Source organism: Triturus cristatus, chromosome 7, assembly GCF_964204655.1.
Source record: "Triturus cristatus chromosome 7, aTriCri1.1, whole genome shotgun sequence".
Classification (NCBI taxonomy): Eukaryota; Metazoa; Chordata; class Amphibia; order Caudata; family Salamandridae; genus Triturus; species Triturus cristatus.
This window is the reverse complement of record NC_140590.1, coordinates 1,026,672,708-1,026,696,538: the sequence shown is the minus strand read 5'-3', so window position 1 is coordinate 1,026,696,538 and position 23,831 is coordinate 1,026,672,708. Positions and strand designations below refer to the sequence as shown.

Below are 23,831 nucleotides of genomic sequence, written 5' to 3'. Positions count from 1 at the left end.
CCTGGAGCATCGATCGTGCCCCCACAGAGGGGGATGGCAGCGGAAGAGTTTCCGCTGCCACCCCCGAGCTCCCCCACGCTTCCTGATGACGTCAGCGCGCACAGCGCCATCAGGAAGCGTTGGACGCGCTGGAATTCATTTCCAGCGCGTCCAACAGGAGCAGGTAGGTGTTTGGCTCCGGTGTGGCGGGGGGGGGGGGGGGGGGGGGGGGGGGGAATTGCGAGGCCTTGAGGCATCGGGGGAGAGGAAAGAGTATTTCCTCTCCCCTGATGTCTCAATGCTGGGCATTCCTGTCCCACGATCGCGCACAGCGTCGCGATCGTGGGACAGGAATGCCCCCACTAGACCCCAGGGATCTCGTATTTGGCCATTTTGGGAGCGACCCCTTCGGCAAGGGTCGCTTCCCTGGGGGAGAATTTGTGACATACTTTTCTGCCCCCCCCCCCTGGGGGCAGATCGGTCCACTTTCGGTCCGTTTCTGCCCCCGGGGGGGGGGGGGGCAGAAAAGCCCACTAGACACCAGGGATGTTGTTTTGTTCATTTGGGAAGCGACCCCTTGGGCAAGGGTCGCTTCCTTGGGGGCATAATTTTCTGGAAGACTTTTCTGCCACCCCCCCCCTGGGGGCAGATCGGTCGACTTTCGCTCCGTGTCTGGCCCCAGGGGGGTCAGAAAAGCCCACTAGACACCAGGGAATTAGTGTAAATAAAAATGGAAGTGACCCCTTTGGCAAGTGTCGCTTCCAGGGTGCAATTTTTGTAATATGTATTTGGCCCACCGGCCCCGGGACAGAGTAGCCTTTTTTTTTCCTGCTGTTTTCTGCCCCACCTGGAACATAACCCGATTGACCATTTGGGTAGTAACATAGCATGTTGTAATGTTTATTGTTTAATTTTTTGTGAATTGCAATAGTAATTTTTTTTTTTTTTACTTTTTTGTTCTAGGTGAAGGCTTTTGCTCTTTTCAGTTTGCCGTGTTGTTATGGTGGTTCTGCTGTTTGTGTAGTTAAGAGACTCTTTTTTGTACAATGTAAATGTGTTTGATTTGTCTGCATGAATTGTTTTTGCAAATGGTGTAATAATAGCAGTATGTTTGTTTTTTGAGTGTCAAAAACTTTTTGCATTGGTGTTCGATGTGTATTTTGTCGTCTTGTGAGTAATTTTTTTTTTTTTTCTTTCTAGTTGGATATCGTTGGTTTTTGCTGTGTCACTGCAGAGTAGGTTTCTGGTGAGGACAGCTGTCTCTTGTAATTGAATTGTATAGTTTTTTAGTACATTGATCTTTGTGATAAAGGTACACATTTCTTTACTTACTTGGTTTGCACATTGTTGGTTGTTGTTGACTTGTTTGTGCAGTCTTCTATTTTAGTAAGTATAATGGCTAGCCGCAGGATTACTGCTCAGCAGGTTTTTGGTTTGCTGTTTGAGTCTTCCTCTGATATTGGTTCAGAGACTGACTCTGCATCTGAGGGAGAGGAGGCAGGGGACGATTCTGGCAGTGAGTTGTCTCTCCATATGGAGTCATCGGATGATGAAGATACTCTTAGTGCGGATGAAGTGCCTGTGTTAGAGGAGGAGACTGATGTGCCGATAGTGCGGCAAGAGGCATCTGGGCTGCAGCCTGGTGCTGCAAGGCTTCCGGGCTGCAGCCTGGGACTGCAAGGCTTCCCGTTGGTGTTGTGAGGCAAGGGGCATCTGGGCTGCAGTCTGGGGCTGCAAGGCTTCCCTTTGAAAGTGATGACCTCTGGGTTGCCCCTGGCATGGTGCAGCCGGCATTGCCAGAGTTTACTGGTGTTCCAGGGTCTAGAGTGAATACTGAAAACTTTTTGCCGGTAAATTTTTTTCAGTTGTTTATGGACGATGTGTTTTTGGCAGAGATTGTTGAGCAGACTCATTTGTATGCCGAACAGTTTTTGAGGGACAACAGTGCCAGTCTTAAGCCACACTCTAGAGCTACCCGGTGGACTCCCACAAATGTTGAAGAGATGAAGAAGTTCTTGGGTTTAACTTTTTTGATGGGCTTGCTAAGGAAGCCATCAATGTCTTCATATTGGTCTACTAGTCCCTTGATGGCAACTGCTATTTTTCCGGCAGTCATGAGTCGTGACAGGTATTTGCTTCTGCTTCGGATGATGCATTTTGTTGATAATGGTTTAGCGTTGCCACGAGATCACCCTGACTGTGACCGTCTTTTTAAGATTAGGCCTGTCCTTGATCACTTTGTTGATCGATTTTCTGAGATTTATGCCCCTGGGAAAGAAGTTGCAGTGGATGAGTCTTTGGTGTTGTTCAAGGGCCGCTTGGTTTTTAGTCAATACATTCCTAGTAAGAGGGCACGCTATGGAATAAAGCTGTATATGCTGTGTGACAGTAGGACTGGATATGTCTCTAATTTCAGGGTGTACACCGGTAAGGAATCTAGGATTATCCTCCTTGGTTGTCCGTCCACTTTTGGAGTGACTGAGAAAATTGTTTGGGAACTTGGTAGAGGATTTTTTAACAAAGGCCACCATTTATATGTAGATAACTTCTACACTGGTGTGCGGTTGTTCAGGGAATTGGCCAAAGTGGACACTCTTGCTTGTGGCACAATCCGCTCTAACCGTAAAGGTTTCCCGAAAGAACTTGTTTGTCAAAAGCTTGTGCGGGGACAGTGCAGTGCGTTGCGTTGCCAGGAGCTTCTTGCTGTGAAGTTTACAGACAGGAGAGATGTCTACATGCTGACTACCATCCATGATGAAAGCACTGCACCTGTGACTGTTTGGGGTCAGGTCGCTGAAGCGCGCAAACCTGTGTGCATTTTAGACTATAATAGGCACATGGGTGGTGTTGACAGAGTAGATCAGAGGTTGGAACCTTACACTGCTCTTCGTAAGGCTTACATTTGGTACAAGAAGTTGGCTATCCATCTTTTCCACTTGGCAATGTTTAATGCTTTTGTTGTGTTCCAGGATTCTTGCCCTGAGTCAAAGATGACTTTTGCTAAGTTTCAGGAGTCTGTAATAGGCAGCCTTGTTGTAGTGGAACAGGCAAGTGTTCCTAGAGTTGGATTGGTGGAGGATGTGGCTAGATTGAAAGAACGTCACTTTCCAGATCACATTCCTCCCACACCCGCAAAAGATTTTCCCAGTAGGAGAAGTAGAGTCTGTTGGCGAAGAGGTTTGCGGAAGGAGAGTCGTATGTACTGCCCCGACGGTCCTTCTCATCCTGCACTGTGTCTCTCTGTTTTAGAGCGTACCACACGCAAAAGAATTTTTGGGAGCATTCATGAGTGGTAAAGTCAACTGCCTGGTCTGTATTCTTTGGATAATTTGATTCTGTTTCAAGGTTGGTGTTAGTGCAATGTATTTAGTTGCTGTTTTTCTGTTAGAAGATTTGTATATATTTGCGATTTGTTTTTATTTTTTTCTAAAAAAATCCTAAATGTGATGGCGGTGTGTGTAGGCTTGCGCTTGGCTGTTGGTGTGTGTGAACTGGCACTTGGTTGGTGGTGTGCGTGGAATTGTGCTTGGCTGGCGGTATGCATGGTCTGGCGGTGTGCATGGACTGGCGGTCTGCGTGGACTGGTGCGTGGCTGGTGGTGTGCATGGAATGGTGCTTGGCTGGCGGTTTGCGTGGAATGGTGCTTGGCTGGCGGTGTGCGTGGACTGGTGGTGTGTGTGGACTGGTGCTTGGCTGGTGGTGTCCGTGGACTGGAGCTTGGCTGGTGGTGTGCGTGGACTGGAGCTTGGCTGGCGGTGTGCGTGGACTGGAGCTTGGCTGGCGGTGTGCGTGGACTGGTACTTGGCTGGCGGTGTGCGTGGACTGGTACTTGGCTGGCGGTGTGCGTGGACTGGTGGTGTGTGCGGACTGGTGCTTGGCTGGTGGTGTCCGTGGACTGGAGCTTGGCTGGCGGTGTGCGTGGATTGGCGATTGGCTGCCGGTGTGCCTGGACTGGCGATTGGCTGGCAGTGTGCCTGGACTGGCGATTGGCTGGTGGTGTGGGAGTGAAAGTGATGGGCCCTTGAATGACGCTGTGTGCTGGTGTGAGTTTTGTTATGTGATGGGCCCGCGGCTGGCGGTGTGAATGGTTTTGTATGTCTCACACGTATGAAAGGTGTATGAATGGCCTGTAAAGAGGTTGGTGCCTTGTCGTGGCTTTACAGCTCACGAGCTGTGAGTCAATGGTTCAGTTTCTCGCCCTTTCAATTATTACCAGTGCATTTCATTTCTGTGAAATCACTTGCTAATACAATTGTATCTACTGAACCATCACTCACCCTCGTGCCAAATCCAACCAGTATGTGTGTGTGCTTGCGGATTAGATGGCTGTGCAGTAATATTTGTCTTTCTGAAGCAGGGTGTACCTTGTCCCTTTTTGGTGAATTTTGTAATGTGTTGCTTTTGTGCCTGGTGGTGCGATTGGTCTTGTTTGTATCACGTATGAAAGGTGTGTGAATGGCCTGTAAAGTGGTTGGTGCCTTGACGTGGCTTTACAGCTCACGAGCTGCGAGTCATTGGTTTGGTTTTTTGTGAATTTAATTATTGACAGTGCATTTCATTTTTGTGAAATCTCTTGTTAATAAAATTTAATACACTGAACCATGACTCGCCCTCGTGCCAAATCCAACCAGTATGTGTGTGTGTTTGAGGAATAGATGGTTGTGCTGGAATCTTTGTCTTTAGTTTCTCTGCCAAGGTACACTTTCAAATTTACCACCACCCAGCGTTCCCCCAGGTCTCCCGGTAAAAATGGTGCCTCACTTGTGTGGGAGGCCCAAGTACCCGCGGCAGGCAAGGGCCCAAAACGTAGCGATGGGACATATGGGATAGGCCATTTTGATGTCGCCTCGCTACGTTTTGGACCCTTGCCTGCCGCGGGTACTTGGGCCTCCCACACAAGTGAGGCACCATTTTTACCGGGAGACCTGGGGGAACGCTGGGTGGGGGTAAATTTGTGTGAGCCCGGTGATGCCACTACTTTCCCACCCCAAAATGTGTGAAAAAAGTGATTTTTTCAGCAAAAATTGAGGTTTGCAGGGGATTCTGGGTAAGGAAACGTTGGGGGATCCACGCAAGCCATACCTCCCTGGAAGCCGCCGGGTGTCTAGTTTTCAGAAATGCGTGGGTTTGGTAGGTTTCCCTAGATGGCCGCCGCGCACCGGGCCAAAAACCTAAGTGACCCCCCTTGCAAAACCAGGTGGTTTTGCGATAGGCCATTTTGATGTCGCCTCACTACGTTTTGGGCCCTTGCCTGCCACGGGTACTTGGGCCTCCCACACAAGTGAGGCACCATTTTTACCGGGAGACCTGGGGGAACGCTGGGTGGGGGTACATTTGTGTGAGCCCGGTGATGCCACTACTTTCGCACCCCAAAATGTGTGAAAAAAGTGATTTTTTTCAGCAAAAATTGAGGTTTGCAGGGGATTCTGGGTAAGGAAACGTTGGGGGATCCACGCAAGCCATACCTCCCTGGATGCCGCCGGGTGTCTAGTTTTCAGAAATGTTTGGGTTTGGTAGGTTTCCCTAGGTGCCGGCAGGGCTAGAGTTAAAAAACTACAGCTAGTCACTTAGCCAAAAAAGGGTCATTTTTCACTGCAAAATTGAGGTGTGACCACCTTGCGTTTTGCGCCGTTTCCTGTCGCGGACACTAGGCCGACCCGCACAAGTGAGGTACCATTTTTCTTGTAGGACTTTGGGGAACACGGGGTGGGTGGAAATTTGTGGATCCACGCAGATTCCAGAACTTTCCATCCCAGAAATGTGGGGAAAATGTGTTTTTTTTTGTCATTTGTTTACGTTTGCAAGGGATTCTGGGTAACAGACCATGGTGGGAGGCAGTCAAGTCACCCCATCCTGGATTCCCCTGGGTGTCTAGTTTTCAAAAATGTATAGGTTTGCTAGGTTTCCCTAGGTGCCGGCAGGGCTAGGGTTCAAAAACTACAGCTAGTCACTTTGCCAAAAAGGGGTCATTTTTCACTGCAAAATTGAGGTGCGACCACGTTGCGTTTTGCGCCATTTCCTGTCGCGGGCACTAGGCCGACCCGCACAAGTGAGGTACCATTTTTCTCGTAGGACTTTGGGGAACGCGGGGTGGGTGGAAATTTGTGGATCCACGCAGATTCCAGAACTTTCCATCCCAGAAATGTGGGGAAAATGTGGGTTTTTTGTCATTTTTTTACGTTTGCAAGGGATTCTGGGTAACAGACCATGGTGGGAGGCAGTCAAGTCACCCCATCCTGGATTCCCCTGGGTGTCTAGTTTTCAAAAATGTATAGGTTTGCTAGGTTTCCCTAGGTGCCGGCAGGGCTAGGGTTCAAAAACTACAGCTAGACTCTTTGCAAAAAATGTGTAAATTTTCAGTGTGAAAATGTGGTGTGTTCACCTTAGGTTTTGAGCCACTTCCTGTCGTGGGCACTACGCCTACCCACACAAGTGAGGTACCGTTTTTATCGGGAGACTTAGGGTAGTTCAGATTTGTAAAGCAACTGTTATTACCTATTGATTTTTGATGCATTTCTCCCTTCCAAATGAAAGACATTGTGTAAAAAAAAAGTCATTTTGAAAGATGACCAATAATTGTCATGCAAGTATGAGTATTCCCAATTTCGAAAAAGTGCAAATATACACTGTTTCTAAACTCTGTAATTTGTTCCCATTTCAGAAATACAAAGGTGTTTTTCATACAAATTTTTCCATGTATACATTTTCACACTATAATTGCTATATACCCAGAACTAAAAAAAAAACCATTACAAAATGCTGCTCAGTTTTTTTACTCTGGGTTCGTTGGGCTCTTGGTGAACCTACAAGTCCTATATATACCCACAACCAGGAAGGTCCAGTGGATGTAACGGTACATTGCTTTCTAAGAGATGTCATAATTAGAAGAAGTTACAGGTGAAAACGTTGACTCAAAAGGCTGCTTTTTTCAACTAATTTTTTCTATATTCAACTGAGTTTCTATAAAGAAACCTTGATGGATCTACACAAATGACCCCTTGCTGAATTCAGAATTTTGTCTACTTTTCAAAAATGTATAGCTTTCCAGGATCCATTATTGTTTTTCTACCCATTTCTACCATTAACTGGAAGGAAGTTGAAAGCACAAAAAATAGCAAAAATAGGGTATGTCCCAGAAAAATGCCAAAACTGTGTGGAAAATTTTGGTTTTCTGACAAAATTCTGTCATTCCCTAAAAGCTAGAGAAATGGTGATTTCAGCCCCACAAACCCTTTTTTGATACCATTTGCAGAGAAAAACCCAGAAGCTTTCATTTGCAGCCCGTTTTTCCCATTTTTCACAAAAGAAACAAAATTTTGCTATATTTTGACTAATTTCTGGGAACCCTCTAGGAGAATCCACAAACCCTGGGTACCTTTATAATCCCCATGATGTTGGAAGAAAAGGACGCAAATTTGGCGTGGATACCTAATGTGGTGAAAAAGTTACAGGGGCCTAAGCGCGCACTACCCCAAATAGCCCAAAAAAGGCTTAGCACAGGAGGGGAAAAGGCCTAGCAGCGAAGGGGTTAAGTAAAATACAATGGCTTGCTCTGAAGCACGAGACAATGGCACCCACTCTGTTTCATGCTCCGTTTTTGAATGTTCACTTAGTGTTGCTAATTAAAACTACTATTTCAACCGGCGTGCTTTTTACAACCATAAACTCAAACTCTAAACCCTGGCTAAATTTCTATGCCAAAAACTGAATTCAAAATAAGACGCTAGACTTAAACGTATTTCTGCTGATGTCATGACAAACAGTCGAAAACCCCATGGCCCTTTGTTCTTCTCTCTCTACTAGGCACGGTCACCAATGACGGTGGCTATTAATAGGGTGGGATTTGACCTCAGACCGACTTAATGCTTACAGCGCGTGACTGCGGCTGAATCAGAGGGAAAGCAGGTCGAGAGCGCGGACGTACACCAGCAGCACAGCGGGCCTCGATCCGTTTATGGTGTGACTGAAATCTGCTCAAAAACATTTGTCCGATTTGGGGCACCCATCCTAGTCTGATTCAAAAGACTACATCACTATTCAGTGATGCAGCAGATGGGGATCAAGAAGGCGTTTCCCCGCCCTCAAACCCTTGCCAGGTTGGCTAGGCCAGTTCCAACCATGCTTTCATCCAATATCCGTCACACGTACATTTTTCCAGAAAACAGCGGAAGCCGCAATGATCATGGCGACAGGAACACTGCAGACATCTTACCTAGCACTCTCCTTCACTCGCCAGTAGGTGCCGAGAGAGCAACTATATGAGCATCATGGCTGAGTAGAATATCCATAAAACTGCTCATGGGCAGCAACAGAATGAGCGGAGAGAAGAGGACTCAAGAGTACAGCATTTCTAGTTGTCCATTTGATGCCATTCAGAACCCGGTCTGTGAAAAATATGACTTACTTGCTTGTTACCCATCAATAATTCTGTATGCTTCCTCATGAGATGTGCGTACATCTGAAAGTGTCCTACATGCACGCAGCAAGTTAAATATACAAGGAAAACAGACAGTAACGTTATTCATAAATGCTTACAGATAGCATTTGACGTCTATCTCCACTCAACAATGGATGGTTTCCCTAGTGTTTCTTCTTGTTATCCTGCATGCTGAGTTATCAATGTAATGTGGATTTGTAGAGCGCTGCTTGTTACCCTTGAGGGTATCCAGGTGCTGAGTAGGTAAGAGTAGGTGTGTGGTGAGGTTGAGCCGGAGTACAGGCAGATTGAATATCCCGCAGTCAGACTAATTGAAAAGCCAGGTCTTCAGCTTCTTGCAGAATTCAAGAAGTGAGTAGGAGGTCCTAATGGGTTGGGGGAGGTTGTTCCAGAAGGTAATAGAATGATCGGCCTCTCATTTTGTGGATGCAGGGTGTGTACACGAGTGAGAATGATGCAGAGGTACGTTTTCTGGTCGGTTGGTGGAGCTGAAGCCTGTGTTGTGCAGTGGCTTGAATGAGTGTGTGAGAAGCTTGAACTGGCAGCGGCAGTCAGTGGAGCTCTCTGAGGAGTGGTGTACTGTGGCATCTCGGCTGGAGGTCGAGGAGGAGTTTGAAGGCTGCGTCTTGGATGGTTCGAAGTCGAGTAGGTGTGTGGTAAGGCTGTGCCGGAGCACACACCTAAGTGGACTGTTTTCATTATTCCTGCAGTTTCCTCGATGGATAGAGGTTACCATGCTGTTCCTCGGGCGATTCTCCATTTCCTTTAAAGTTATTTGCAAACTCTCTAGGACTCCCTGAAGTCAGTTGCACCAGCTACTGTTCGCTGGATTTTTAAGGTTTGGTGTTTTTCAGGGGTGCCAGGGCATTGACGTAGGTGGTGATCCAATTGTTAAAGTTGTTTGTGTCATTGATGAGATCTGGGTAGTATATATTGTGACGCTGCTTATCCAGTTAGGCAAGTCACGTTCGTCACAATGCAGTGAGTCCCAAGAGGACAAACCACATCTCTGAAAGATAAATCTGCAGACGCACCAGTTATAATTGGAACTTGAATGGGGGTGACTACCTCCATTTAAGTCATTATGGACACTGATTCCTGTCCAAGAAATTGGCGTGACAGCCTAATAGTAGGAAATGCACCTTTTCTGAGTGGTCTCCACAAATATTTCACCTTTTGCTGGACCATACACCTTTGCTGGCTTTAGAACACACTTTACCCCTGCTAACCAGGAGGACAAGTACTTGCGCTCCCCCTTTAAACACAGCTGAATTGGCTTTTTCTTAATTGACACATACATCTTTCATACAGGACCCTAGTATATGGTGTAGGAAGAGTGCCCAGGCCCTGGGAGTTACATGCCACTAGTGGACTGTAGTACAGACTGTGCCATTCACTATATTGGCAGTGCAAACATGGCTTCAGGCCTATCGTGTGTAACCGGACTGTTGTAGTGTAAAATTGCAGTGCAACTAGTTCAAATAGCCCTTTATAACAAGTGAAACTTCCCTTTTAAATATTAGTAAGTTACCCCTAGGTAGACCTTGTAGGCCACAAGGCAAGGTGCATGGTATTTAAAAGTGGGAAAGTAGAAAATTAATGTTACCATGTCCCTGCAGAAATAAGGTCCAAAAAGCTATTTTCTCCAACAGGCCTAACCTTCAAATATAGAAAATTAGAGTACATATTATTATACTAATACTGTACACCGGGAATGGACCTAACATGAAAAAAAAATTTTTTCACAGTTATTAAAAAATCCAATTCAATGATTAAGTTGGATGTTTAATAAATATTAAGGGAAAAGAACATTTAGGAAGTAACCTTGTACCAGACTGAACTGTCGGAAGGCTAACTAGTATAAGCCTCTGCCAGCTCTCAGAATGTGGTCAGTCTTCGATAGGTGTGAAATGCCTCAGAGGAGCAACAATAGATTGGACTGATTGGGAAGAGATGATTCCCTTGAACCCCACAGAATATGCAGGTTGGGAACCGTGAGTCGCTTTGTGATAGCATAATGTCAACTTCTGCTTGACATGCCAGTTGCACCATATTTAACTTGGGGCACACCTAAAAGGGAGAGAACAGGTTGCCAAGGCAATTCTTGTGGATCCCCTGTCACGTTGCTGAAGGACCCTGCTTTTCCAGACGTCTCCCCACAAATTTCAGAACTTTCCATTACAGAAATGTGAGGAAAATGTGGAGGGTTTTAAGTCAAAGTTTGAGGTTTGCAGGAAATTCTGGGAACAAACACCTGGTGAGAGCCATGCAAGTCACCCCACCTTTGAATCACCCAGGTTTCTAGTTTTCAATAATGTGCAAGTTTGCTAGGTTTCCCTAGGTGCCGCTGAGCTTGGGGCCCAAAAATCAACTCCTACCCCACATTGGAAAAAATGTGGTCAGTTTCAATGGAAAAATGTGGAGCATCTATGTTGTGTTGTGGGCCGTTTCCTGTTATGAGCACTAGGCCTACCCACACAAGTGAAGTACCATTTTTATCGGCAGTCATGTGGGAGCATTGACTAATAGAACATTTATTTTTACCATTTAGATTTTGCAGCATTTGTGCCTTGCAAATGTAAGTAAGTGTCTTAAGAAAAAAGAAATTTTGAAAAAATAACTCCTAAATCATTGATATGCTATACAGGTACCCACAAATTCAAAGATGTACAAATAGCCACTGCTTCTAAACTCTGTATCTAGTGCCCATTTCAGAATCACACAGATTTCCTTGCTATCCATTTTCCACTCTACATATTTCACCATCTGAATTGGTCTATATTTGGTACATTATGAAAAACAATTGTGCAGTGCAGTTCAGTTGTTGGCTCTGGATACCTTAGGTTCTTGGAGAACCTACAAACCACATATAACCCCTCATTCAGAAGAGTCTAGCTAACTAAATAGGTACATTGTTTTTGTAAATTGGCCATCGTGACCAAACATTCCAGATTGAAACGTTGTCATAAAAAGCAATTTTTTTCCTACTCATTTTCAATATTTCTTCATTTCAACAGTTAGTTTATTTGGGAAAACTGAGTGATCTATACATGACCCCTTGCTGAATTTGGAATTGTGTCCACTTTAAAGAAATCTAAAGCTTTTCTGGAGCACCCATGGGTTTCACTCTGGTTTCCATCACAAACTGGAAGTATGTTGAGAGCACAAAAAATATGAAAAATGGGCTGCCTCTTTGAAAAGTGCCATAACTGTGGTAAAAAAAAAAAAAATGGTTTTTTAAATTCAGCTCTGCATTTTCCTGAAAGCTGGGCAGACGGTGAGATTAGCACAGCAAACTTGTCTGTTAATGCAATTTTTTAGGAAAAAAAAGAAAGAAAAAAAAAAGAACAGTTTTATCCGGAGCATTTTTTCTCCTATTTTTTCCCCCAAAACTCAAAATTTAGCAATATTTTGCCAATTTTCTCGGTCTCCTCCAAGGGAATCAACAAACTCTAGGTACCTTGAGAATCACCAAGATGCTGGAAAAAAGGGCACAAATTTCGCATAGATACTTTATGTGGATAAAAAGTTATGGAGCCCTAAGCGTGAACTACCGCAAACAGCCAAAAAAAGGGTTTCACACTGGGCAGTGGAAGCCCCAGCAGTTAAGGGATTAACTTGTCACCTTTTGTATAGGCAGTTTCTTTATCGTTAAAGAACAAGTTACTTACCTTCGGTAACGATGTATCTGTAAGAAACATTAGTTAGTTAGATTCCTCACCTTAGAATATCCCCAGGCGTCAGACTGGATCCGGAAGATTTTTCGTCAGCAATACCCCTTGCGCGTCGCTAGGCGTCGTCTGCGGCTCCGCGTCCGTCGTCGGCGTCGTGCGCCGGAATGATGTCGGAGTACTTCGACGCCGCCCTCGCGCGCTGACGTCAGTTCTTGTACATAGCTTTCCGCGCCAGGAACGCAGAGCCATGCAAAGACCGACACTGGTGCCAAAAATAAAATCTAGGGGCCTGAAAAGGATAACCTTAACCCTAGATGTCAGTTCGCAGAACGGGGAGGATGGGTGGGTCGGTGAGGAATCTAACTAATGTTAATTACAGATACATTGTTACCGAAGGTAAGTCATCTGAAAGAAACACGTTAGTTAGATTCCTCACCTTAGAATAGATACCCAAGCAATACCATCCCCGGTGGTGGGTCTGCGAACCAAGATCACACCAGAAAGTCCTGGAGGACAGAACGGCCAAAGAAGCCATCCCCTCCGGACTTGGCTGTCAAGGCAATAATGCCTGGCAAACGTGTGTAGCGAAGCCCACGTTGCCGCCTGACAGATGTCCTGCAAAGGGACACCCCGTCCCAAAGCAGTAGTAGCCGCCGTGGCCCGAGTAGAATGGGCGCGCAGCCCAACAGGAGGGTCCTTTTTTGCCAAGGAGTAACAAATTTTGATGCACAAAACGACCCACCGAGAGATGGTCCGTTTGTGCACAGCTTTCCCCTTCTTAGCACCCACGTATCCAACGAAAAGTTGGTCGTCCACCCGGAACTGCTTTGTGCGGTCCAGATAAAAGGAGAGCGCACGTTTTGGGTCCAGACGGTGGAGCCTCTCTTCCTCTTTGGAAGGATGCGGAGGCGGAAAGAAGGTGGGCAAGGTGACAGACTGCCCAAGATGAAAGGGGGTCACCACTTTCGGAAGAAAGGAGGGACGAGGCCGAAGGACAACCTTGTCCGGATGAACAGAGAGAAAAGGAGGCTTTGATGATAAAGCCTGGAGCTCACTCACCCGTCTAGCCGAGGTGATGGTTACCAGAAAAGCAGTCTTAAGCGTCAGCAGACGAAGAGGACAATAATGAAGAGGCTCAAAGGGAGCGCACATTAGAAATGCGAGAACAAGATTCAAGTCCCACTGAGGCATTACAAAAGGGACAGGAGGGAACGTGTGAGTAATGCCTTTTAGAAAGCGTGTAACTATAGGGGACTTGAAAAGAGAAGGCTGATCAGGAAGCCGCAAGAAGGCAGAGATGGCAGCAAGATAACCTTTCAAGGTGCCCAGGGCAGAGCCCTGCCGGGCCAAAGAAAGAAGAAAGAGGAGAACCTCAGAAAGAGGGGCGGAAAGGGGATCCACAGCCTTTGCTGTGCACCATGCCACAAATTTGTTCCACCGGCAGGCGTATACCGTCTTTGTGGAGGGACGCCTGGCTGCCAGAATGATATCACACACTTCAGGAGGCAAGTCAAATGGCATCAACTGCCGCCGCTCAATCTCCACGCATGGAGGTGGAGGCTGGACAGGTTCAGGTGCAGGACCGCCCTCTGCTGCTGCGACAGAAGATCCTCCCGAAGGGGCAGACGTATCGGAGGATCGGTCAACATACTGAGTAGCTCGGGATACCAGTACCTTCGTGCCCAATCCGGAGCCACCAAGATGACTTGGGCCCGGTCGTGCCTGATCTTCTTCAGCACTCTGGGCAGAAGTGGTATAGGCGGAAAGGCGTACAACAGACCGCAACTCCACTCGTGACGAAAAGCGTCGCCGAGCGAGTGCCGCCTTGGAAATTCCAACGCGCAGAACTGCTGACATTGCGCGTTCTCTTCGGTGGCGAATAGATCTAACCAAGGCTCTCCCCACTGCTGAAAGAGACCTTGCGCCACTTCGGAGTTCAGACGCCATTCGTGATCCATCATGCACCGGCGGCTGAGTTCGTCTGCTCTGGCGTTCAGAGAGCCCGCCAGATGTTGAACCACTAGGGTGACGCCCTGGTGTTCCAGCCATGTCCAGAGGCGCAGAGCCTCCTGACAAAGGGTCCACGACCCCACCCCGCCCTGTTTGTTGCAATACCACATGGCGGTGGTGTTGTCCGTGAACACCTGCACGACACTTCCCCTGACAGAGGGAAGGAAGGCTTTCAGTGCAAGTCGGATCGCTCTCAACTCCAACAGGTTGATGTGGAGACGAGACTCCGCCGGAGACCAGAGGCCTCTGATCTCCGCCTCTCCCCTATGGCCACCCCATCCCAGGAGGGACGCATCCGTCACTACGACATGCTCCGGTTGGGGAAGGGAGAGGCTCTTGCCCTTGACCCAATCGCGGTCCGTGAGCCACCACTGCAACTGCTGTGCAGTGCCCTCCGAGATCAAGACATGGTCGGACAGGTTGCCGTGATGCTGGGCCCACTGAAACTTCAGGTCCCACTGCAGAGCCCGCATGCGCCGCCTGGCGTGATGCACTAGTAGGATGCAGGAGGCCATCAGCCCCAGAAGACGCAACACTAGCCTGACCGAAACCCAGGATAGAGGCCGAAAGATGGGAATCAGGGCCTGAATATCCCGGACCCGCTGTTCCGGTGGATAGACCCGGAACTGCGCCGAATCGAGAACCGCTCCGATGAAGAGGAGCTTCTGAGAGGGACTCCGGTGTGACTTCGGCACGTTGATGGAAAATCCCAGCAAATGCAGGAGATCCGCCGTAGTCTGGAGGTGGGAGACGACTGCCTGGGGCGAGCCCGCCTTTAACAACCAGTCGTCGAGATAGGGGAAGACTGGAACCCCTGATCTGCGCAGATGAGCTGCGACCACCGCCATCACTTTCGTGAACACCCGAGGGGCACTGGTGAGGCCGAAGGGGAGCACGGTAAACTGAAAGTGCTCTTGACCCACCGTGAACCGCAGGTAACGCCGGTGGGCCGGCAGGACGGGGATGTGGAAATATGCGTCCTGCAAGTCCAACGCTACCATCCAGTCTCCCGGGTCTAGGGCAGCTAGCCAAAGTTAACATCTTGAACCTTTCCTTCCGGAGGAAGGCATTGATGTTCCGGAGGTCCAAGATAGGGCGTAGGCCCCCTTTGCCCTTCTTGGGAACCAGAAAGTAGTGGGAATAACAACCACGACCTACTTCCGGGCTCGGAACGCGCGAGACGGCCCCCTTGGCCAAGAGGGCCGAAACTTCCTCGTGGAGAAGATTCAAATGATCCCCCGAGATACGGTGGTGCTGCGGTGGCATGGCTGGAGGGGTCGTCTCGAAGGGGAGGGAGTAGCCCCTTCGGACGATTTGCAGCACCCACCTGTCCGATGTGATGGACCGCCAGTGGAGCAGGTGATGGCGAACTCTGCCGCCCACTGGCGTGGAATGGGCCTGAAAGCTCGGACTAGGAAGGCTTTGAGGCGGATGCTGCCGGGGTGGATGTGGGCTGACCGCGTCGACCTCCAGAACCGCCTCGGCGGAAACCACGTCCGCGACCGCGCGCAGGTTGGTTCTGCGGCTGGTGGCTAGGTGTACGTGAGGAGGCACCCCTTCCTTGGCCACGAAAGGGGCGAAAGGCGGAGGTTTGCGACCGCGGGGCCGAGAGGCCCAAGGACTTGGCCATAGCCCGGGAGTCCTTAAAGCGATTCAGCGCACTGTCCGCTTTCTCGCCAAAAAGGCGAGTGCCATCAAAGGGCATGTCCATGAGAGTGCTCTGGACATCACCCGAAAAGGACGTGGACCGCAGCCAGGCGTGACGTCTAAGCGCCACCGTGGTAGAAATCGCCCTACCCAGCGAGTCCGTAGTGTCAAGCCCACATCGGATAGCATGTCGTGCTGCATCCCTCCCATCGGCCAGAGCCTGGGTAAGTCGTGTCTGGACCTCCTCCGGACACAGGGGCAGCACGTCCTCCACCGTATCCCACAGAGAGTGGGAATAACGGTCCAAGAGACAGGCGGTGTTCAAGGACCGCAGGCCCAAACTAAGGGAGGAGAACAGCTTTTTGCCAAACTGTTCCAGTCTCTTGGAATCCCGATCCGGTGGAGCGGTCGGGAAGGAGGATTGGGAGGTAGAGGCCTGGATAACCAGGCTCTCGGGGGTAGGGTGTTGGGACAGAAAACTGGGGTCGCCCGGAGCAGGGCGGTGGCGCCTGGCGACGTTCCTGTCCACAGGAGGAACTGTGGAGGGCTTGGACCAGGTGCCCTGCAGAACGTCAATGAGGGCCTCATTGAATTGCAGCAGAGGCTCAGTGGAGCTTGCTGCAGACTGAAGCACCTCAGTGAGTACGTTAGTCCTCACAGCCACGGCAGGTAGCTCGAGCCCAAGGGCTGCGGTCGCCTTGCGCAGCACCACAGAGAAAGCAGCCCCCTCCTCTGAAGCCACAGTCGGAGGAGAGATGAATACAGTGTCTGGAGAGGTATCCAGACCACTGGCCTCCCCCAGTTCATCTGCCCAGTCCTGTGACAGCTGAGCCTGAACAGCCATAGGATCCCCGGATCCCTCCCATTCGCCCCCGTCATCCGATTGCTGGTATGCAGGAGGAAGGATCGGAGCCGGGCAATAGACATAATGTGTCTCCAGCGGCGCCGAACGTGGCGTCCATCGACGCCGTAACGGCGCCGGGCCCGGAGCGGGGCTGAACTGGGGCTCGACGCCGAGCGGAGCCGGCATCGGAGGTGGTACCGGTGTCGACGCCGGCGGAGGAGGCGTGACGAGGTCGACCGGCGTCGGTGGGGACTCGGGAACGGGTCCCTCGGGCACTTGCGGCGTCGAGGCCGGAGCCGTCGACGCCGCCGGAGCCGCCGGCAGGCAAGGTTGTCCAGTCGGGTCCGCGGGGCCCGAAGGCGCGCCAGCAGGCGTCGACGGCGGAGCCAGGTTCCTCATGGCCGAGAGGAAGGCACTGACTTCCGCCGGCGTCGCGTCAGTCCCAGGGACCGGCGAGTATGGGGACTTTCGCGGCGCCTGCGGCTCCGCTGGAGCCGCGGGGGTGGAACCACCCTGACCCTCAGCTGAGTCGCGCGACCGGCGAGGGGAGTCCGAAGAGCGGTGTCGCCTCTTGGACTTCTTGGAGTGCTTCGACTTACCCGAAGACTTGGAGCCAGACGATCGATGATGGCTGCGGCTCCGCGACCGATCCTTGGACCTCCTCCTGGACCGGGATCGAGAGGGGCGCGGAGCCGAGTGGCGAAGCTCGAGAAGCTTACGGGACCGCTCCCGTCTAGCCTTCGAGGTCAGGGCCTTGCAGTCCGAACACGACGCTGCGTCGTGGTCGAGGCCCAAGCAGTAAAGGCACCGGCGGTGATGGTCCGTAACCGACAGCAAGCGGTTGCAGTCAGCACAGGCTTTAAAACCAGGCATCCTACCGGCACCGGAGTCGAGACAAGATCAAAAAGGATCAAAAAACTTAGTCAAAAAAGACTAAAAGGGGTAGCTCTCCCGGATCTGCGCTTACTGGCGCGGAAAAAAGAAGAACTGATGTCAGCGCGCGAGGGCGGCGTCTAAGTACTCCGACGACGTCATTCCGGCGCACGACGCCGACGACGGACGCGGAGCCGCAGACGACGCCTAGCGACGCGCAAGGGGTATTGCTGACGAAAAATCTTCCGGATCCAGTCTGACGCCTGGGGATATTCTAAGGTGAGGAATCTAACTAACGTGTTTCTTTCAGATGTAAAAAAATAATACAAGCTGCTGAAAAACTAAACTCACCCAGTATTTATCAGCTTTCTACATGACATTTTCCTGTAGCGGCCAAAAACGACTGACGTGGCAAGTGCAAGTAGTTATTTCGTTTCACTAAAGGGCACGTTCCCGTTTGCAAGATTACAGTGCATAAGTATTTTTTTAAATAATTTATTTAGGCCACATGAAGTTAAGCAATATAAAAGCCCATATAGGGTCCCTCCCCCCCCAAACTCTAACTCAATCCGAACAAACAGCGCTTTAAGCATAGGATCATCCACCTTTTCTCCAGCATTTAACTTAAAATCACACAACCATAGGGGCTGAAAATAGAGGTGCGGGGGCTACTACAAACCCCCCAGAAATAACCATACTGGAGTTCAGAGGGTAAATGAGTAGCAAAGATACCTTTCTATTTTGTTTTTATCTAGTCAAATTTGCTACGAGTTCAAAGACAGGTCAAATGTCAGACTGCCCTTCAGCCAAAGTTTGAAGTGGAGACTGGTGTTTACTTTTCGTTCTCGGACTACAAATTCAGCAAGCTATGTAAAGTGAACTATGAGGCAATCTACTGTACAAATCTTTCAAAATATATCACCACTTAAGATAGCACAAATGAAGTACTTTTTTGTAATTCTGAAGAGTTATGGGAGCTAAGGTTTAAAATCAAAATAGCAAGAATGCCATGAGCCCTGATGCAAGCAAGACCAGAAAAAAGGTTCATGTGACAGCTGTGGGGTGGTAAAATACAACCACCGTCATAGTTCTATGGGCCCTCAGGTCTCTGGTCCCCAGGGCTGCTGCATCAATGGTAGCTGCGCTCCCATTTTTAATAGGATAAAAACAAATTAAGACACTTTACTTAGTGATGCGTAAATGATAGTTACTGAAATCCTATTTCCACACACTGGTTTGTGCACTACATTGGTTTTATAAGTAGAACTACGGCTGTGAAAATGAAGTGGCCACTTCAATGGAAAATGTGCTGTCTGTAAATGATAGTGCGTTATCACACCATGCAATAGTAATATATATGCACCAGTGTGCCCCAAAATGCACCACCAGCTACAAACCACATCCCTCCCTCTCTCCTCCTGACTGTACGTCACTCATTTGTTACACTTGTTCTTACTTGGATTTTTCACATTCCCTACAACTTCATTGAGGTAACATTGATGGCAGATCCGCCACTCTGAAAATTGTTCTAGCACTACTGCACACAACCCGCTGTAACTTTTTGCAAACAACGTAAATTCTGCAGACGAAGTATGTGTTAAAATCAACCACCTGAGCACTAGTAGCCATACCTGAAAAACCGCCCCGGGATTTAATTGTTGTGTATCTGCAACTCTGCATAGACAGGCCTATATGTTAACTCTTGGAAGACTACAGACGCCTTTTCAAAACAACTACTTCCTGGAGTGTCTCACTTAGTCCTGGAAAGTATCATGCACAATATTTGCCTTTGTAGTTGTCTGATGTACACAAGAATACATTTTCGTATGAACAATGTTCCAAGGTCAGTGCCTGGCTTCTAAGTTATTAAGGCTTGCTTTTGGGAGCAACTGTTTTTTAAACTTTGTGAAGCGGACGGACCACGCAGGTTTCTTGGTTTTAAGTCAGTTGCAAAATTGAGCTTGAAAAACATGCAGATTTCTCGTTCCAGTACCATTTATTTCCTTTCAGAAAAAAAGAAAAATGAGTGCAAAGCCATGAAAAGCCACCACACATGGACAACTCAAAGAATTAGCTCAAACTACCAAATATGCCAACATTCTTCTATCAAACACATAACTTATCGTGCATGAATGAGTTGAGCTTGGACTTCACTATTAACCCACCCCACCTGCCACCCTCCTAGCCGAGTGGAATTCCTGTAATTGATCAGTTACCATACATGCCAACAGACCCTATTTAGGCAGGAGACTACCGATTTTATAAATCAAAAAATGGCTTTATTTTAGCCAAAACAGCCTCCATTTCAATATATGGCAAGGAGTAAAATACATTCACCTGATTTATTTTTCAAAGTCTCCCACTTTCCAGTTGCAAAATGTTGGCATACTTGACTAACCGACAACCGACTCTGGCGTGTTAGCAGATTTTTAATGGGGAAGTTGTCTGAGTGTGGTAGCTTCCTATTTGAGAATCGCGGAGGATTTCCTCATGAAGGCAGACAGTGTTTTAGGTTATCACCACTGTATGCTTCCTGATGCCTTTCAAGGGACATGTGATAATTTTACAATAAAACGCTGATAACCAGAGGATGAAAATGCAGGGGATGAGACCAGTCCCTCGCACACCTCAATCACTGTGCTTGCATTCAAAAGAAAGTGTGGGTAAAATGCCTGGTAGCTCATTAATATTGTGAGGTAGGTGGCAATCTAACTCCCTGCCTCACTAACTGTGATGCAAATATTAAGTATATCAGTCACACTGAAAAATGCAAGGCCGGTTGCTCCCTGTCAAAGAGAAAAAACACCAACTGGTTTGCGACATGCCTCATCAACGTAAGGGTCTTAGTCACTAAATCACATCGCTTGAAGGTGTGTAGCAATTCCACAATTCTACTCTCTGAAATGTTGAATGTATTAGCGGACTAACTTGAGGTCACAGGAAAAATCAGTACATCTTAACATATTTTTCTACATCTACTTGTTACTCTGTTGTTTAAATACAGTACCTTCATCAATATCTGGAGGCAATCCACCCACAAAGACCTTGCGGGAATACCGCTCCACTCGCTCTCCATTCTGATGTGGAAAACAGTGAGGGGATCCCAATCCACTGTGCAGAGTTTGTTCCCCACGACCATCATCCAAAAACCCATCTTCCATGGGAAAGAGGGATGACTGACCTGATGTGGAAGAGAATGACAAAAATATTAATAAACGTGAGGAAAAGGCCACAGAGGACAATGTACTTCTGAGAAACGAAAGTATGTTTTTGTTGCATGACAAATCCGTGTATTAGTCCGCTTTAACATCAGGACATCTATGTTAAGTTGCATAGTTTGAAAACAGCACAAAATTAGTACAAAGTGCCATCATTTACAGAATGGATTCCAATACAAGCCTCGACAATTGAGTGTCATTCCATGGGTTTCTCCCACAACTTTGCTTGTGATAATGCAGCATTTGCTATTAATATCTTACTGAAAAGGGCGGTCTGAGAAAAAAAAAAACCTTGCTACACAAGAGTTAAGGCTGCATCACGACAACTCTTTTAGACGAAAGAACTACCTCCTCACACCCAAAGACGAGCCTTCCAGTATGTCCTCTTCATGAAGAAGGTGTGCACATTTGAATTTCTGGATGTAAAATACGGGACAATTCATGGAAACTAGACAGTTCTAACCTCTTTAAGCACTGGTATCGTTGTGCAATGGAAATGTAACTCTAGTGGCAACAGATTTGAGGTTCAGAACTCAATTCAGGGAGAGGTTTATGTCGAACGATTTATAACCAGCACCAAAGTACTAAGGATGCACTGGACTGCACTAACCAGCAGGTTTCGAATTTGTATCGTAGTTCATGTTAAATTGGATTATATATTTTTTTTATTGGAAAAGCGGAAAAACTAGCGGGCTTGTATAACTTTATCTTGCGACAAACCTACATGCACGTATTTATGTGGCAACATATATGAGCCTTGAAAAGTGAAGTTCTACTTTTAATTTAGTTTGTTGATGTTAATGTAAATATAAAAGTGTTTCGACAACGATTATAAGTGTGACTAGCTGTGGCCACTATTCATAGATTGGTTAGAATCAAGCCTGGGGTCCATCATGAACGATATCACGAAGTGACAACTTAAAACCTACATCTGGTGAACCGGATGGAAACAATAGGAACAGGAATACTCTTCATGAGCTCAAAAATGATCATGCGAACACAAATGTGCTTAAACGGTTTCAAATATGCTACATATCGGGCCAAAAAAGTACCTTTTGGACCCCCCAAAAAAGCAATAGGGCTGGCCACATAAAACGACATGCTTGTGACTGAAAATATAAAGAAATCCGATGACTATTTTTTCAGTAATTTAGGCACGTGCTACATTCATTTAGTATTGTGCACATGTTGCTAAAGGTATGCAAACACAGCAGAGGCCAGTCTTCAACAGTCACCTCACTGTTGCTGAGTGTATGTGGGTGCCCGGGGGAAGATGCTGTAGAAGAAAAAAAGTGTGAAGGGCACGTATTTGTATAGCAAAAGGGAGTTGTACAGGGCTATGACCGGAGTATACAGAGTGTTTACTGGCAAAAGAGTTCTGAATTACCCTTCCGGCCTTAAATGTAAGGTTATCACCCATGAACTTCTATAGCAAAAATAGATCTGTTCAAGGGACCATTAACATCATTTGCAAGGTATTACTACATACAAAAGTACCACAATGAAAGTCCAACTAGGAAAAGTGAAGCATGCAAAACCTTCGAGGGGTACACCTGTTCAGTCTTGGCGAGATGTATAGTTCTCAAAATGTCCACCCACACAGCATAGGATGATAGGACTAATGTAGGAGCACTGCTCATAAGATTTAAGAGAGTAGCTCCGGTTTACAGAAAGTGTCAACCGGGGACTGTGAAAATGAACTAGTACAGCTATACCAGTGGCATGCTCCAATGGTGGGAGTGGTATTTTAGAAGCAAGTACATCCCAGGATTTGTGCAGCAACACCGATACAGACGCAGTTTTGCAAAAGGCGTGTGTGTGTTGATGGCTTCTTTAAGTCACAAAGCATCAACCTGTTCAGCAGAAATAACGATCAATAAACCTCATTGATCCTCCAACTTGGCTTGTCAATTGTAAAAATCCAATAAGCATAAGCAGTACCTTGCACTGCCATGTTTGAGTTAACACAAGGAGGACCTGCTGAAGCAAGTTGAGCAGATTCAGATAACGTCTGCTCAGCTTTTCATCCATTTAAAGTACTGTTCTAAGCAATCTCTATTGTGGAAATGTATTTCCCATCAGATGAGATTTCATGGAAGTGCATCATTTTGTTAATGCCTATCATCACGTAACGAGAACCTGCAAAGAAATAGTTATTCCAAACGATGTCAGCTGAAGTTATTACTTTGTATCAAGAAGGTCTAATAACTCATTCGCTCTCTGCTTCAAAAGAGGCAATTCATGCTTTAATATAAGTTGCACTGCACTACAACAAAGTTACAGATTCCTTGTTGCAAGAACATGTATGCATTTTAGATTATCAGTGCAGCACTTTCTCCAGGGCCACTTAGTTACTTTACATATTATGGAATGGTTAAAAACCTATTCTCTGTGAAGTAACTATCGCTAACAAATAGTAACCGCACAATGGAAATCACAGGGCATGCAGCATAATTTTCAGTGCAAGCATACAACTGTTGACACCACTGTTGAGGGAATCTGATAGAATGGTCTAGCTGCAGATTGCTTACCTTAGAATTATGCCCAGACACCAGATGGATCTGGAATTCTTTTTGCAGCAGTACCTGCGTGTCGGTAGAGGGCGTCAAACGACTCCGAAACAACGCCCTCTCCTGATGCACGGACGTCAGTTTCTTCCTTTCCGGGCTTCCATACAGATCCATAGAGAGGTACCTCTGGCTATTTTGGCCTACCACCATGGAACAGCGTGCTTTTTCTAAAGACCTTTAAGGTCTACGATGTCGACCATGCACCCTCATACTATACGCATGTGGAGTCTAGGCACGCACCTTGCACTTGCGGGAGAGCCACATGACTGTTGGTGATGCGGTGGTAGACGGTCCCTAGTCAGTTGTGGTCCTCTTTTTCCTCTGATGACCACTTGAGGTCCAGCTCCAGAAGTCCTTCGTCCTCTAGGTTGCCTGGAAAGTCATGCCATTGGCGGTCGGGGCTGCGGCCTTTCCCAACTTTGCCCCGTACATGCATTGTCCCGACTCGCCTCCTACTCCTCAGATTTTGAAATTGGAGTGAGAATTTGGGCCGCGCCTTTCTGTATTTCCCACCGCTGAGGCGACTATGGATCAGATACGAGAATACTGTATCTCCCTCCATGCCATTATTGGCTCTCA

At 47.6% G+C, this 23,831-nt stretch overlaps 1 protein-coding gene across 2 annotated transcripts in view; it reads right to left on the bottom strand.

Annotated features, from left to right (window-relative positions):
- CPEB4 (cytoplasmic polyadenylation element binding protein 4) overlaps positions 1-23,831 on the bottom strand; it is a 260,218-nt gene that overhangs the window by 61,115 nt on the left and 175,272 nt on the right. For both annotated transcript variants that reach the window (XM_085618091.1, XM_085618090.1), the window contains one exon: positions 20,472-20,645. In XM_085618091.1, coding sequence (XP_085474217.1) covers positions 20,472-20,645 — 174 coding nt within the window. The remainder of the gene's footprint in view (positions 1-20,471; positions 20,646-23,831) is intronic.